Source organism: Somniosus microcephalus, unplaced genomic scaffold (assembly GCF_052327205.1).
Source record: "Somniosus microcephalus isolate GS21.2 unplaced genomic scaffold, FLI_Smic_1.0 scaffold325, whole genome shotgun sequence".
NCBI lineage: Eukaryota > Metazoa > Chordata > Chondrichthyes > Squaliformes > Somniosidae > Somniosus > Somniosus microcephalus.
The window spans coordinates 261160-278569 of record NW_028225512.1 but is presented as its reverse complement, the minus strand read 5'-3'; the positions used below and the strand labels follow the sequence as shown (position 1 = coordinate 278569).

General features: G+C 47.1%; 1 protein-coding gene across 1 annotated transcript in view; it reads left to right on the top strand.

Annotated features, from left to right (window-relative positions):
• The window catches only part of iyd (iodotyrosine deiodinase), a gene marked incomplete at its 5' end in the record, with an annotated part of 74508 nt that extends 70374 nt beyond the window's left edge, over nucleotides 1-4134 (top strand). Inside the window, one exon of the mRNA XM_085980639.1 lies at nucleotides 1561-4134. Coding sequence (XP_085836765.1) covers nucleotides 1561-1743 — 183 coding nt within the window. The remainder of the gene's footprint in view (nucleotides 1-1560) is intronic.
• Nucleotides 4135-17410: the final 13276 nt, after the last annotated feature.

The following is a 17410-nucleotide window of genomic DNA, read 5'->3' as shown; positions in this document are numbered from 1 at the left end:
GGCAGTGCTTTGATAGCTTGCGTAGTTCCGTAAGATACTCAGCATTGCTCTCATCTTTGTGCTGAGTTCTCCTGTGGAATTTAAATCTTTCTGCTATCAACAGCGGTGCAGGGTTTAAGTGGTCCTGTAGGACAGCAACAATTTTGTTAAAACTCTTCGCCTTCGGTTTGGCTGGAGTAATCAGGTCCCGCAATAGGCCGTACGTTCTAGCGCCCATTAAGTTTAGCAATATCGATGCCTTTTTCCCCTCCGCTATTTCGTTTGCCTCGAAATATACCTCGACTCTTTCCACATACGTGGTCCAGTCCTCTAATGTATTATCAAAAGCAGTGATACAGCCAGTCTTCGGCATCTTGCAAATCTAAAATGGCGCCTCCCGCGCTTTGCCTTCTTCCCCGATTTAACAAAATGGCGCCTCCCGCGCTTTGCCTTCTTCCCCGTTGTTGTTAGCGCTGCTTTCCACGGTTTCTTGCGCGTTAAATATTGATTCTTTTTCTTTTATTATTTTCCCGTCGTGGAGCGGACCCTCTGGGCCACTTCCCTCCCCCTTCTTAGGTCCGAACGCTGCCCGGCTTCGAAGCACCGGCCGCGCCCTGTGTGCTCCCCCCTCTCTCTCTCTCTTTGCTTCCCGACTCGCTGCCCGGCCCCGTTGAAAAGCCACCCGATCGAGCTTCAGCCCGCCGCAGCCCAGGAAGGATCAGAGCACTACCTGCCACCAGCCCGATTAGCTGGGAAACCACAGACCGAGGAACCCAGCCTGGCTCTGAACAGTCTCTCCTGCAAGTTTTCAAACCGATGATTGACGGTCGACGCCCGTTTCTCGAGTTTCTTTGGGCTCTATTTTTTTTTTTTCTTTCTCCTGGCTCCGACCTTCAACAACGTCGTCTGAGGTGCTGCCGAGTTGCAGGTAAGTTCGTTTCTTACTCGTCACCAGTGTTAAGTCCGTGAATGATTGAGACAAGGACCAGCAGGAGTGAAAACAAACAAGTCTTTACTGGTGGAAGTCAATAGTGAAACTAACAAACAGAGGCTCTCTAGCGCCTTTTATACAGGGGTGGTCACTGCCGGTACTGCAGTCTGAGACCAGTTATTCTCTTAAAGGTACATACACAACAATTAGGATCACTGCTCTTCTTGATATATATTAATAACCTGGACTTGGGTATACAGGGCACAATTTCAAGGTTTGCAGATGAAATTCGGAAATGCAGTAAACAATGAGAGGCGAGAGTATTACCACTCAGCCACAGCTGGGAACCAGCTTGAAGGGACCATCACACCTGGTTTCAAAAACTTCATTGATGCACAGTGGTCTCCTCTTATGTAGACTTTTGGACAGAGTGAGCACGCGGCCAGGAGAAGGGGATTGGCTGTAGCGGGTTTCCATGACAGCAATGTATCACAGAGCAACACCACATGCTTACTACCAGCTCTCAGCTCGAGTGGATCCTGCTGAAAGAAAAACATATTTCTATTTTCTTATCTCACAGCCCAAGCTGACAATGAATTTGTGCAGTAAAATTTTAATGAATCATTTGTGTTTTTCACTCCTTCCCACAGAATGCTGGCCTTACGACTGTCACCACGACCCCTCTGAACTGTGGTCCTCGAGTGCGAATTATCCTTCAGCGCCCAGTGAATGAAAAGCTGCTGCTGTTGCTGCCGGTTGGTTACCCAGCGAAAGATGCCACTGTGCCAGACTTGAAACGCAAGCCACTGGATGAGATCATGGTCTTTGTGTAACTTGTTGAAATAACTCAGAATGTCTGCAGATTGATGCTTCTCCAAGTAACCACAGCTTATAGTACTTTGGTAATTGGAGTGTCCCAAGCTTCTGATGACAGGACTGTACCTCGACCAAACTCCCAATATTGGGAATATAAGCGCACCTTGCCCACACTCCCAATAATGGGAATATGCACAGCTTACCCAAACTCCCAATAGTGGGAATCTAGTACACTTTGCCCACACTCCCAATATTGGGAATCTAGTACACCATGTCCAAACTCCCTATACTGGGATTAGGGAACAACTTGTCCAAACTCCCAATATTTGGAATATAGCACAACTTATCAAAGCTCCCAATATTGGGAATCTAATACACCTCATCCAAAGTACCATTACTGGTCTGGTGCACCTTATCCAAACTCCCAATACTGGAAATATAGCACACCTTGCCCAAACTCCCAATATTGGGAATATTACACACCTTGACCAAATTCACAATATTGGGAATCTAGTACATCTTACCCAAACTCCCACTGTGTGCACAGAGCTGGGAGTATCTGCTAAATGAAGTGGCTTGCTATACAGAATGGCAATGGGAATTTGGTGAGTGTGGGAATTCAGTGCAGAGGGGGAAGGAGGTGCTTTAAACCAAGGGGCAACAGTAAATCTATAAATAATCAGTAATTAATTAGATCTAAAGGGATAAAAAGTATAATTAATTAAGTAGAGGATACTAACATAAGTATATTGGGGGAAAAGTTCGGTCTCGACCAGTTTGCGGCGCTAACATCGCCTGGACGCTAACTTTAGCATTTGCACCGGTGACCGTGAAATTGAGTTTTAGTGCCCCAAGAGGGATGTGTAGAGCTACATCAAGCACTCCACTTCCTTCTTAGGGTGCTAACATCAGAGATCGGGGCGGAGACTTCAGCAGCGCTGCACACTGGGCCGTGCAGCATTCCCGTGTTCAAAGGCTCCTTCCCTCCCTTAAAGGGAAGGGCCATCGCTGCAGGCTCTGCAATTTAAAAAGTACCTACCTGGACCACCAAGGCAGCCGCAATCCCGCCCGATCACTCAAGCAGAGTGCCGGGCTGATCGATCGCGGGCAGGAACCCGCGAAAAACACTAGAAAAGGAAAGGTAAGTTTTTTTCCACTTACCTTGGCCACCTCGCCTTTAATCATCGCCCCCTGCAGCTGTCGGTGTTTTCGACCGGCGCTGCTGCAGGAGGCAGAAGTCAATCTCGGGTCCGGGGTGATGCGCTCGGCGATGATGTCACGATCTCCAGGCGAAGGAGATTGGGGCACAACATCTTAGTGCCGCCGCAAAACTCCCACTGAATATGACGGGAGTCGATGTCAGCGCCGTGCCCGGTCGCAAAGCCATTTGCGCCTCATTAGTGCCCCCCGGGGACGCTAACAGGAGGTGCAAAGGCACCCAATTTCACCCCCATAGACTTTCAAGCAAAATGATGGGACAGCTCAGGCCCAATGCCTGCAATTCCTGTGCCATGTGATTTAGTTAAGTCCGAAACTAGAGTCTTAAATCTGAACAAAGCAAACTATGTAGATATGAGAGGCGAGTTGGCTAAGTAGGTTGGGAATCTAGATTAAAAGATATGATGGTAGATAAGCAATGGCAAACATTTAAAGAAATAATTCATAATTCACAACGAATATACAATTCTTTAAGGAATAAAAACCCCACAGGAAAAGTGGTCCAACCGTGGCAACAGGGCACTTAGAAAATCCTATTAGGATTGGGCAGAGTCAACACGGATTTATGAGAGGGAAATCGTGTTTGACAAATCTGTTGGAGTGTTTTAAGATTGTAACTAGCAGGGTAGATAAGGGGGAATCAGTGGATGTGGTGTATTTGGATTTTCAGAAAGGATTCGATATTCGGATGCCGAGTGTGCAAATGTGATGTGTGAGTGTGCGAATGTGATTTGATCTGCACCGAAGAATGGGTCTCAGACATGCTCAGTTACTTAACAACAGCAAGACATGAAATGCATAATGAGGCTCAGGACTGTGAGACAACTTTAAAAGCATTGACACATACTCCATCGAGAAACTGTCTAATTAATGAACCAATCAGAATAGAGTTAAATACACTGTTACCTGTTAGGGAGATTGAAATTGAAGTTGAAGCAATGAGTTAAACGGAATTTTGATTGGGACAATTGAGGCTTGGGAGAAATAAATTTAGTAAGAATTATCCACAAAATGGATACGAGTTAAAGAGAGATTTGGAGAATCATTTAAGTCTATGATTTGTTGATTAGATGTTAAACTCTAGCTTTCTTTACAATGTCTGTTTTCTTTGTCTGCATCATTGTTGCTTAAAATGTATGTGCTTGGTCGATGTGCTAATGATTGTAAGACTGAATTAAAACTTGTAACTGTAATAATTGTGTTTTGTAGGTAACAGAGCGTGGGAAAAGCCAATACGAATCCAGTATGAGGTGGTTTCGGTGGTGGTGCCTCCTGTGTCACTACTACCGCAACTGCCATGCTTTACAGGTCTAACAGGACCTGTCCCATTAATAGCCCCAGTTTCTGCTTCACACCACATCTACCCACAACCATCAACCAACACGTTTTACTCAATATCAAAACCTATGCTCAAGTGAAACTGACAGTAAATGAGATACTTAAGTATGAGCTGCACAATTATGTGGCACGATTCGAGTATGACATTCCCCTGTTGACTGAGGGCTTCAGTAACCTTGTGATGCGACTGAACTCCTCCCTAAAGCATTTTTATGTTTTGGTGCAAGACAACTCGAGAATAGATATTGGCCCAGAACTTCGGGTCTCCACGGGTGAGTACGCACGGGGTACTCACCCGCAGGTCCAATGGAAGTGCCGGTTTCGTGCATGCACTGCGCATGCGCGGGAAACCGGCACTTCCGTTCCCCTGAAAGAAGGGGTTCAGAGTTCGAACGCGTGCACAGGAGAGGCAGTGCGTGCGCATCGAACTTACATTTTTTTTGCAGGTTTTCCCGGGAGGGTAAGTCTCCAGAAGTTACACATATAAAAAGCAGGCATAAGGCCTGCTTTTCACAAGGTATGTGGTGAATTAATTAAAATTAAAACATTTTTTCCACAGGTTTATTATTTTTAAATACTTTAAAGCAAGGTAAGTTTATTTTTAGCCCCGTTAGAAAATAAAATTATTTTTTTCAAAAATTTTAATTATTGTTTAAAATAGTTATTTCATGTAATTTATAGTTTATTTAAAAAATGTGATTTAAAAAAAAAATTATTTGAAGATTTAGTGATGTTTTGGGGCCGTAGTATTTATAAGCTTTGACAGGTCTTCCTGTCAAACTTATGAATGGGCATTCCCTGCTCCGATTGGCTCCCACGTGATCCCAGGCGATGCATCGAACTAACTGCGCCCCTGGGATACGCAAGCACTGCGCGCCAGCAGTTGGAGGAGGCCTAGGATCGGAATCCCACGGGGGCCCACAGCTCAACGGCCGGTGTGCTAGGTAAGTGCAGGTCGGGGGCTTACACCCGCGGGAAGCCCCCGACCCGAATTTCTGGGCCATTGAAATTGACAGCATAGGGGATGATTCACACTGGTTGGGACATTGGGCTTAATGGCCCAGATATTTGGATCCCTACGGGTGGGTACGTGCTGTGTACCCACCCATAGGGACATCGGAAATGCCGGTTTCAGGCATGCACAGCGCATGCACTGAAAACCGGCATTTCCAATCTGTCAAGAATGGTCTTGACAATCCTCCGGCTGCCCTGGAGAAGGGCCTCTGTGGACGGATAGATCCACTTTTTAGAGACCCTCCGCCCGCAGAAAACCCTTACGATTCTTACACCTGGTAAAAGCGTAAGGTCTGCTTTTACCAGGATAAGAGTTGAAAAAATAAAATAAAATAAAAAGTTTTCACTGATTTATCATTTAAAAATACTTTAAAAAAGGTAAGATTATTTTTAGCCCCGTAAAAAACATTGATTCCTTTTTTAAAAAAATTAAATTTTTGTTTAAGATACTTAATTTATTGTAATTTCAAGTCATTTTAAAAATGTGATTTAAAAAAAGTATTTAAAGTTTTATTATGTTTTTGGGGTGATCTCCATTCATATATTTGACAGGTCTTCCTGTCAAGTGTATGAAGGGAGATTCCCTTCTTTGATTGGCTTCCCATGGCCCACGTGATCCCAGGGACGCTGCGAACTACATGCGCCTCTGGGATACGTGGGCCCTGCACACTTGGAGTTTGGAGAGACCCAGGAGCAGAAGCGTGTGTGTCCCGGGAGCCCTCAGGTAAGGGCGTAGATTTTTCCTGATCGCAGGCCTCCGCCCGCTGGAGGCCTGCGATTGGAAAATACGGGCCAATATATCAGCACCCCCTTAGGTTCATATTATTTCACACGCTCTGGTAGTTCTCCAACTTATAATGATAGTGTATTTGATATATATAACCCGTGTAGTAAGACTTTGATGCATAAGCCAATTGTGCACTCATGCCCATGACTAATCAGCACTAACAAATTAATTGAGCACACTGAAAGAGAAGCTCCGAAGCAACATAGAGGAGACCCCAGGCGGGGTAAGATCAGGAAAGATAGAAGAAACAAAGGACACCCCAGGCGGGGCAGAATTGGAACACCAGAACAGTGAACTGAACCTGTGTGAGGGGTCAGAGTTTGCTCCTCCCCCTCAAAGGAGTGGACTCTAAGAAAGGGTGAAATCTTCATTTCTGAGACTCCCAACTAATTAACTCCCAAATTGAGAGAGCAATAAAACTAGCTAGGTTGGTCAAGAGCTGATTGTGAGAAGTCAATAAGGATATTTCCTTCTCAAGGTGGGGAATTATAAGAAATTGTGAATTGGGAGAAATTGTGAATTGTAAAATAATAATTGTTTTATAAAAGAAATGGGTTTGCCTAGCTCAGCAGCCAGGATAAGCTGATGGCACAGAAGAAACCAATCATGTCAGATAAGGAGTTGCACAAAGAGCTGAGGTCGTTTACAAGGGCATAACGCAGAAATAGGCCTTCATGTAGGCATAGCTAGGCCTGATAAGAGGTTGAGTAAGGAGCCTTATGATAAACAAACTATCTAGGAGAAAGGGCAAAATATCCAAATAGGAGATAAGCAGAGAAATTACCTCATGAGTCTGGGAGAGGTTTGCCATAGGTACCTATTCCCCTGTAATTGGACAATTGAATGGGTAACAAATGATTGACGCAAGGTATCCACCTGCCCCTGAAATAAGGTAGATAAACAGGTAGCCGAAAGGCAAAAATAGGCAGAGAGGGGGAGAGCTTCCCCGGGGTGGCAGAGAGGGGAAGGGCTTTCCTGGGGTGGATTTATGCTAACTTCAGCTTAACACCTTGGTCAAGCTCAACCTCTGAGGTGGATTCATGCTAGCTTTGGCTTAACACCTTCGCCAGCCTCGGGAGATGACCAAAGAGGAAGAGACCACTGCCAAAGGCTGCAGGGATCCAAGACCACCATCCTGCCTCACCCCCTGTCCATCCGCCCGTCCGTTCCGGGGCCGGTAAACCATTCTCATCTGTTACAGGTTGTTTGCCTACTATGTCTATCCTGATTTAACTATATTTGAACTGCCACTTCCTAATAAAATGACCTATGACTCCTAAGACCTTTTAGGTAATCTGTGTGTGGCCTGTGATACAAATCTTACAGGTGCCACACAGGAGGTTATTGAACAAAATTAGGGCTCATGGGATTGGGGGTAATGGCCTAGAAATTCACTAGCCTTAGCGCCGCTTTTGAGGCGCTAGAGGGACTAGCGCCAGAGTTATGGCCAGTTGAAAAATTCCCTGGGGCCCTAAAGCGGCGTTGCACCGGTAGCGCTGCGCCGGCACCGATGACGTCATCGGTGTGCGCAGCGTCCCGGTTGCCATGCCGACGGGCCCCAGCGCCGAAATTCAGTTGCGGCCGCCTCGCCCGTGGCAGCCGCAACTAAGACTCTGGCAACAGAGTCCAACATGTGTTTGCGCCGGCGCATTAAAGGCCCCGCGGCGGCCGGCCGCTTTCCCGCCGGCCGCCTGCCCGCAGCTCCCTCCCCGGACTTCTCCCCCCCCCCCCCGGAACAGATGCAAGCCCGGCACTTGTCCGAGGTGCCGGGCTCATTTTTAAACAGATTTGCGCGGGCCGCGGCCGGGTGCATGCAGCTCCTCCTTAACGGAAGGAGGAGGCCTGCACTTCCCCAGCCTGCCGCACCGCATCGGGTGCCGCAGCGCCGGAATTGCGGCGCTAAATGGCAGTTAGCGCCCTTTTCCAGGCGCTAAGACCCTTCAGTAGCGCCGGCAGCCATTTGGGCGCGGCGCTACTGAATTTTTGGCGCGCGCAGGGGGACTTAGCGCCGGCACTAACTTCCGGCGCTAAAGCCCTGGCTAAGCCAAAACCCAATTTCTAGGCCAATATATTAGCATGTATTGAGGATTGGTTAACGGACAGAAAACAGAGAGTAGGAATAAACAGGTCATTTTCGGGTTGGCAGGCTGTAACTAGTGGGGTACCACAAGGATCAGTGCTTGGGCCTCAGCTATTCACAACCTACATCAATGACTTAGATTAGGGGACCGAGTGTAACGTATCCAAGTTTGCTGATGTTACAAAGTTAGCTGGAAAAGTAAGTTGTCAGTAGGATGCAAAGAGCCTGCAAAGGGATATAGACTGGTTAAATGTGTGGGCAAGAACATGGCAGATGGAATATAACATGGAGAAATATGAAATTATGCACTTTGGTAGGAAAAATAGAACAGCAGAATATTTTTTAAATGGTGAGAGATTGGGAAATGCTGATATTCAGAGGGACCTGGGTGTCCTTCTACACAAATCACAGAAAGTTAACATGTAGGTACAGACAGCAATTAGGAAAGCAAATGGTATGATAACCTTTATTTTTTTTAATGCATTTATGGGATGTGGACGTCGCTGGCAAGGCCAGCATTTATTGCCCATCCTTAATTGCTCTTTAGAAGGTGGTGGTGAGCCGCCTTCTTGAACTGCTGCAATCTGTGTGGTGAAGGTACTCCCACAGTGCTGTTAGGTAGCGAGTTCCAGGATTTTGACCCAGCGACGATGAAGGATCGGAGATATACTACTAAGTCAGGATGGTTTGTGACCTGGAGGGGAACTTGGAGGTGGTGGTGTTCCCACGCGCCTGCTGCCCTTATCCTAGGTGGTAGAGGTCGCGGGTTTGGGAGGTGCTGCCGAAGAAGCCTTGGCGAGTTGCTGCAGTGCATCTTGTAGATGGTATACACTGCAGTCACGGTACACCGGTGGTGGAGGGAGTGAATATTTAAGGTGGTGGATGGGGTGCCAATCAACTGGGCTGCTTTGTCCTGGATGGTGTCGAGTTTCTTGAGTGTTGTTGGTGCTGCACTCATCCAGGCAAGTGGAGAGTATTCCATCACACTCCTGACTTGTGCCTTGTAGATGGTGGAAAGGCTTTGGGGAGTCAGGAGGCGGTACACTCGCAGCAGAATACCTAACCTCTGACCTGCTCTTGTCGCCACATATTTATATGGCTGGTCCAGTTAAGTTTCTGGTCAATGGTGACCCCTGGGATGTTGATGGTGGGGGATTCGGCGATGGTAATGGCGTTAAATGTCAAGGGGTGGTGCTTAGACTCTCGCTTGTTGGAGATAGTCATTGCCTGGCACATCTGTGCGGCACCGGCGGGAACCCGAGTGGCAGTGAGTATAAAAGGTGAGCCCGAGCGCGGGTAGGCCTCAGTGCGGCAGCGGCGGGAACCCGAGTGGCGGTGAGTATAAAAGGTGAGCCCGAGCGCGGGTAGGCCTCAGTGCGGCAGCGGCAGGAACCCGAGTGGCGGTGAGTATAAAAGGTGAGCCCGAGCGCGGGTAGGCCTCAGTGCGGCAGTGGCGGGAACCCGAGTGGCGGTGAGTATAAAAGGTGAGCCCGAGCGCGGGTAGGCGTACTAATCTCCAATCTCAGAGGGAGAGAAGTAAAAAGTAATAGGTGTGATGTCACCACAAAGCAGGTAAGTGATTGGTTGGGAGTATTTCTCTCTTTTTTAAAACTTTAACTCTGTGGTTTATAGTTTTTAAGGTCTCTGTGGTATAGCGGGGACAGTTTGTAAACCAGGGCCCTTAAATATATCATTTAACTGTAGTGAAATTGGTGGGATTCATTTGTTTAATTTAATTGCAATTAATTAAAGGGTAAGTCATGGCAGGACAGCCCGGTGCCGTGGTATGCTCCTCCTGCGCTATGCGGGAACACAGGGACACTTCCTGTGTCCCTGACAACCATGTGTACAGGAAGTGTGTCCAGCTGCAGCTACTGGCAGACCGCATTACGGTGCTGGAGCAGTGATTGGATACATACTGGACCATTCGCACGGTGGCATAGTGGTTAGCACTGTTGCCTCACAGCGCCAGGGACCCGGGTTCGAATCCGGCCTCGGGCGACTCTCTGTGTGGAGTTTGCACATTCTCCCCGTGTTTGCGTGGGTTTCCTCCGGGTGCTCCGGTTTCCTCCCACAGTCCAAAGATGTGCGGGTTAGGTTGATTGGCTATCATAAATTGACCCTTAGTGTTAGGGGGATTAAATACGTGGGGTTACAGGGATAGGGTGGGATATGTGTTGGTGTAGGGGTTACGGGGATCGGGTGGGATATGTGTCGGTGCAGGCTCGATGGGCCGAAATGGCCTCTATCTGCACTGTGGCGTTTCTGTGATTCTGTGATTCTGTGATTCGCGATGCTGAGGACGTCATGAATAGCACGTTTAATCAGTTGGTCATACCGCAGGTAAAGGTGGCATAGGCAGAGAGGGAATGGGTGACCAACAGGCAGAGTAGTAGGCGCAGGCAGGTAGTGCAGGGGTCCCCTGTGGCCATCCCCCTCAAACAGATATACCGCTTTGGATACTGATGGGGGGGATGGCTTACCAGGGGAAGGTAGCAGCAGCCAACTTCCTGGCACCAGGGGTGGTTCTGCTGCACAGGACGGGAGGAAAAAAACTGGGAGAGCTATAGTGATAGGGGATTCTATTGTAAGGGGAATAGATAGGCGTTTCTGCGGCCGCAAACGAGACTCCAGGATGGTGTGTTGCCTCCCTGGTGCAAGGGCCAAGGATGTCTCAGAGCGGCTGCAGAACATTTTGGAAGGGGGGGGTGAACAGCCAGTTGTCATGGTGCATATAGGTACCAACGATATAGGTAAATACCAGGATGAGGTCCTAAAAGCTGAATATAGGGAGTTAGGAGGTAAAGTAAAAAATAGGACCTCAAAGGTAGTAATCTCAGGATTGCTACCAGTGCCACGTGTTAGTCAGAGTAGAAATAGAAAGATATTCCAGATGAATACATGGCTAGAGGAATGGTGCAAGGGGGAGGGATTCAAATTTCTGGGACATTGGAACCGGTTCTGGGGGAGGTGGTACCAATACAAAACGGACGGTTTGCACCTGGGCAGGGCCGGGTCTGATGTCCTAGGAGGAGTGTTTGCTAATGCTCTGGAGGAGGGTTTAAACTAAAATGGCAGGGGTTTGGGAACCTGAGCGGAGAGACAGAGGAAAAGGAAACAAGGATAAAAGCAAAAGACAGGAAGGAGAAAAACAAAAGTGGCAGGCAGAGAAATCAAGGGTTTAAATCAAACATGGCCACAGTAAATAATCATTCTAAAAGATCTAAGAGCGTTAAAAAATGCAAGGAGCATTCGTAATAAGGTGAATGAATTAGCTGCGCAAATAGAGGTAAACGAATATGATATGATTGGGATTACGGAAACATGGTTCCAGGGTGGCCAAGGCTGGGAACTCAATATCCCGGGGTATTCAATATTCAGGAAAGATAGGCAAAAAGGAAAAGGAGGTGGGGTAGCCTTGCTGGTTAAAGAGGGGATTAACACAATTGATGATGTGGAATCTGTATGGGTAGAACTGAAAAATACCAAGGGGCAGAAAACATTAGTGGGAGTGGTATATAGACCTCTAAACAGTAATGCGGAGGTCGGGGATGGCATTAAACGGGAAATTAGAGAAGCATGCAATAAGGGCACAGCAGTTATCATGGGTGACTTTAATCTACATATAGATTGGGCTAACCAAATTAGTAGCAATACTGTGGAGGAGGAATTCCTGGAGTGTATACGGGATGGTTTCCTGGGCCAATATGTCGATGAACCAACTAGTGATCAGGCCATCTTAGACTGGGTATTAACTAATGAGAAAGGATTAATTAGCAATCTTGTTGTGCAAGGCCCCTTGGGTCAGAGCGATCATAATATGATAGAATTCTTCATTAAGATGGAGAGTGAAATAGTTGACTCAGAGACTAGGGTCCTGAATTTAAATAAAGGAGACTACGATGGTATGAGGTGTGAGTTGGGTAGGATTGATTGGGGAATGACACTCAAAGGGTTGATGGTGGATGTGCAATGCCAAACATTCAAAGATCGCATGGATGAACTACAGAAATTGTTCATCCCAATTTGACATAAAAATAAAACAAAAAAGGTGACTCAAACGTGGCTAACAAGGGAAATTAGAGATAGCATAAGATCCAAGGAGAGGACATATAAATTGGCCAGAAAAAGCAGTAAACCTGAGGATTGGGAGCAGTTTGCGGTTCAACAAAGGAGGACAAAGGGATTAATTAAGGAGGGGAAAATAGAGTATGAGAGTAAGCTTCCAGGGAACATAAAAACTGACTGTAAAAGCGTTTATAGATATGTGAAGAGAAAAAGATTGATAAAGTCAAGCGGAGGTCCCTTGCAGTCAGAATCAGGGGAATTTATAATGGGGAACAAAGAAATGGCAGACCAATTAAATACATACTTTGGTTCTGTCTTCACAAAGGAGGACACAAATAACCTCCCAAAGATGTCGGGAACATAGGGTCTAAAGAGAGGGAGGAACTGGTAGAAATCAGTATTTGTAGGGAAATAGTGTTGGGGAAATTGATGGGATTGAGGGCTGATAAATCCCCAGGGCCTGATAATCTACATCCTAGGGTACTTAAGGAAGTGGCCCTAGAAATAGTAGATGCATTGCGGGTCAGCTTCCAAAATTCAATAGACTCTGGAACAGTACCCATGGATTGGCGGGTAGCTAATGTTACCCCACTGTTCAAAAAGGGTGGTAGAGAGAAAACGGGGAATTACAGACCGGTAAGCTTGACATCAGTCGTGGGGAAAATGCTAGAGCCCATTATAAAGTATGTAATAGCAGAGCACTTGGAAAAAAGTGACAGGATCGGACAAAGCCAACATGGATTTACAAAAGGTCAATCGTGCTTGACTAATCTACTGGAATTTTTTGAGGATGTAACTGGTAAAATAGATACGGGAGAACCAGTGGATGTGGTGTATTTGGATTTTCAAAAGGCTTTCGATAGGGTCCTGCATAAGAGATTAGCATGTAAAATCAAGGCACATGGGATTGGGGGCAAAGTATTGACTTGGATAGAGAACTGGTTGGCAGACAGAAAGCAAAGAGTTGGAATAAATGGTTCTTTTTCCGAGTGGCAGGCAGTGACTAGTGGGGTCCCTCGGGGATTGGTCCTTGGACCCCAGCTATTCACAATATATATTAATGATCTGGATGAGGGAACTAGATGTAATATCTCCAAGTTTGCAGACGAAACAAAGCTGGGTGGGCGTGTGTGCTGTGAGGAGGATACCGAGACACTCCAGTATGATTTGGACAGGTTGGGTGATTGGGCAGAAGCATGGCAGATGCAATTTAACGTGGATAAATGCGAGATTATCCACTTTGTTGTCAAAAACAGGAAGGCAGATTATTATCTGAATGGCAACAGATTGGGAGAAGGGGAAGTGCAATGACACTGGGCGTCCTTGTGCACCAGTCGCTGACAGTAAGCATGCAGGTGCAGCAGGCGGTTAAGAAGGCAAATGGTATGTTGGCCTTCATAGCGAGAGGATTCGAGTACAGGAGCAAGGATGTCTTGCTGCAGTTGTACAGGGCCTTGCTGAGACCACATCTGGAGTATTGTGTGCAGTTTTGGTCGCCTTATCTGAGGAAGGATGTTCTTGCCATGGAGGGAGTGCAGCGAAGATTCACCAGGCTGATACCTGGGATGGCAGGAATGACGTATGAGGAGAGATTGGGTCGATTGGGCTTGTACTCGCTGGAGTTTAGAAGAATGAGAGGGGAGCTCATTGAAACTTATAAAATTCTAACAGGACTAGACAGACTAGATGCTGGAAGGATGTTCCCGATGGTCGGGGAGTCCAGAACCAGGGGTCACAATCTAAGGATAAGCGGTAAGCCATTTAGGGCAGAGATTAGGAGGAATTTCTTCACCCAGAGAGTGGTGAACCTGTGGAATTCTCTATCAAAGAAGGCAGTAGAGGCCAATTCATTAAATATATTCAAGAAGGAGTTGGATATATTTCTTAAGGCTAGGGGGATCAAGGGATATGGAGAGAAGGCAGGAACAGGGTACTGAATTTGGACGATCAGCCATGATCTCATTGAATGGCAGAGCAGGCTCGAGGGGCCGAATGGCCTACTCCTGCTCCTATCTTCTATGTTTCTATGTTTCTATGAATGTTACCTGCCACTTATCAGCCCAAGCCTGAACGTCGTCCAGGTCTTGTTGCATGTGGGCATGGACTGCTTCATTATCTGAGGAGTTGTGAATGGCACTAAACACTGTGCAGTCATCAGCAAACATCCACATTTCTGACCTTATGTAGGAGGGATATTCATTGATGAAGCAGCTGAAGATAGTTGGGCCTAGGACACTGCCCTGAGGAGCTCCTGCAGTGATATCCTGGAACTGTGATAATTGACCTTCAACAACCACAACCATTTTCCTTTGTGCAAGGTATGGCTCCAGCCAGTGGAGAGATTTCTCCCCCAATTCCCATTGACTTCAGTTTTACTAGGGCTCCTTGAAGCCACACTCGGTCAAATGCTGCCTTGATGTCAAGGGCAGTCACTCTCACCTCACCTCTAGAATTCTGCTCCTTTGTCCATGTTTGGACCAAGGCTGTAATGAGGTCGGGAGCCGAGTGGTCTTGGTGGAACCCAAACTTGGCATCAGTGAGCAGATTATTGGTGAGTAAGTGCCACTTGATAGCACTGTCGATGACACATTCTATTCTGCCCTCGCAACGCGATCCTATGCAGAGCTAGACAGATAGCGAACAACTCGGTATCTTCCAATAAAATCACAAGGCTTGACTTTTCTTGTAACGCTTTACTGAAAGATTCTTATTGTAAAACTGAAATACAACACAGAAATGGAAGGACACATTAGTGTACAGACGCATAATTGATATGTATACACGAATTTAGGTACGCCTGGGCAACACAGTACATCTGGCAACGAATTACATTTAGCAAGCTGGAAGGCATTCTCTTTAAATTAGCCCTGTACATAGTGTATCGAATACGGCTGCTAGTTAACCAGCTAGACAGAAAAAGTTACAACTAAACATTTTCCACAACATACAGTGTACGCTAATCGTCTATAGCATTCTAAGTACTCACAGACAAACAATTTCCAAGACTGAAGCATGGGGACAATACAACCGAGGAGCACCGTGGCGCAGGTCTTGTTCCGTGGTAGCTCCACGAGGAATGAACTTGCAGTGCCGTGGGGAGCGTGATGACCTCATCACGCTCGGGGTCGTGACGTCGTCGCGTTTGCCGGTAGTTGCGTCGCTGGCCGTTGGGGCCTAAGTCGGGAGCAGGAGCTGGAGGCCAAGCTGGGCCGGTGCTTGCCGCGGGAGCGGAAGATAGCGGCGCTCCCGGCGGCTGCTCGATGCGGCCGAAGACGCTGGGCCGGGCTATGCCGGCGGCCTTTCTGGAGAGCCGGGTCGGGCCGGCAGCCGCCTGACGCACGTCACGTTGTACGTGGCGTGACGTCATCACGCTCGGGCGCGTCTTAAAGGGGCAATGGCCCTAAACGGTGAGTTAAAGGGGCAACGGCCCTAACAGGTAAGTTATACATATATAAGTGGGTTATGCACATACAGTAAGGGTAAGTTAGAGGGAGAGACAGCACACATTCCATCACTTTGCTGATGATTGAGAGTAGAATGATGGGGCGGTAATTGGCCGCATTAGATTTGTTCTGCTTTTTGTGGACAGGACATACCTGGGCAGTTTTCCACATTGTCAGATAGATGCCAGTGTTGTAGCTGTACTGGAACAACTTGGCTAGAGGTGCGGCTAGTTCTGGAGTGCAAGCATGATAGCCGGGATGTTGTCGGGGCCCATAGCCTTTGCTGTATTCAGTGCGCTCAGCCATTTCTTGATATCACGTGGAGTGAATCGAATTGGCTGAAGACTGGTTTTTGTGATGGTGTGGACCTCAGGGGGAGGCTGATATGGATGATCCACTCGGCACTTCTGGCTGAAGATGGTTGCAAACACTTCAGTCTTGTCTTTTGCACTCACATGCTGGGCTCCACCATCATTGAGGATGGGGATATTCATGGAGCCTCCTCCTCCCAGTAGTTGTTTAATAAGAACATAAGAACATAAGAAATAGGAGCAGGCGTAGGCCAATCGGCCCCTCGAGCCTGCTCCACCATTCAATAAGATCATGGCTGATCTGATCCTAACCTCAAATCTTCTATCACTCTGCATCCACCCGAACCCATGTGATCTCCCGGGAGAGGCGAAAAACCAGATAAAGACCCAATGGCCAATTTGGGAGAAAAAAATCTGGGAAATTCCTCTCCGACCCATCTAGGCGATCGAAATTCTTCCAGGAGATCACTCTGTCCCTATATTTTCTACAGTACTTACCTTCTGTAAAGGCGACCTCCACCCCAGCCAGGAACAGGAATAAAACCATCTCCTGAAATCTAACACAGAATTAGAACACAGTAGGTGCAGAACAAGGCTACACGGCCCCTGGGCCCACTCCACTACACACAGGGCCATGACCATTCCGATCCTAGACTCATGTCCAATTTCCTGCCCGCTCCCCGTAACCCTTAATTCCCTTTACTTCTAGGAAACTATCTATTTCTGTTTTAAATTTATTTAATGATGTAGCTTCCACAGCTTTCTGGGGCAGCAAATTCCACAAACCTACCACCCTCTGAGTGAAGAAGTTTCTCCTCATCTCAGTTTTGAATGAGCAGCCCCTTTTTTTAAGATTATGCCCCCTAGTTCTAGTTTCACCCATCATTGGGAACATCCTCACTGCATCCACCCGATCAAGCCCCTTCACAATCTTATATGTTTCAATAAGATCGCCTCTCATTCTTCTGAACTCCAATGAGTAGAGTCCCAATCTACTCAACCTCTCCTCATATGACCACCCCCTCATCCCCGGGATTAACCGAGTGAACCTTCTTTGTACTGACTCGAGAGCAAGTATGTCTTTTCTTAAGTATGGACACCAAAACTGTATGCAATATTCCAGGTGCGGTCTCACCAATACCTTGTACAACTGCAGCAATACCTCCCTGTTTTTATATTCCATCCCCCTAGCAATAAAAGCCAACATTCCATTGGCGTTCTTAATCACTTGCTGCACCTGCATACTAACTTTTTGAGTTTCGTGCACCAGGACCCCCAGATCCCTTTGTACTACAGTACTTTCCAGTTTCTTGCCATTAAGATAATAACTTGCTCTATGATTTTTCCTGCCAAAGTGCATAACCTCACACTTTCCAGTATTGTATTCCATCTGCCAAATCTCTGCCCACTTACTTAGCCTGTCTA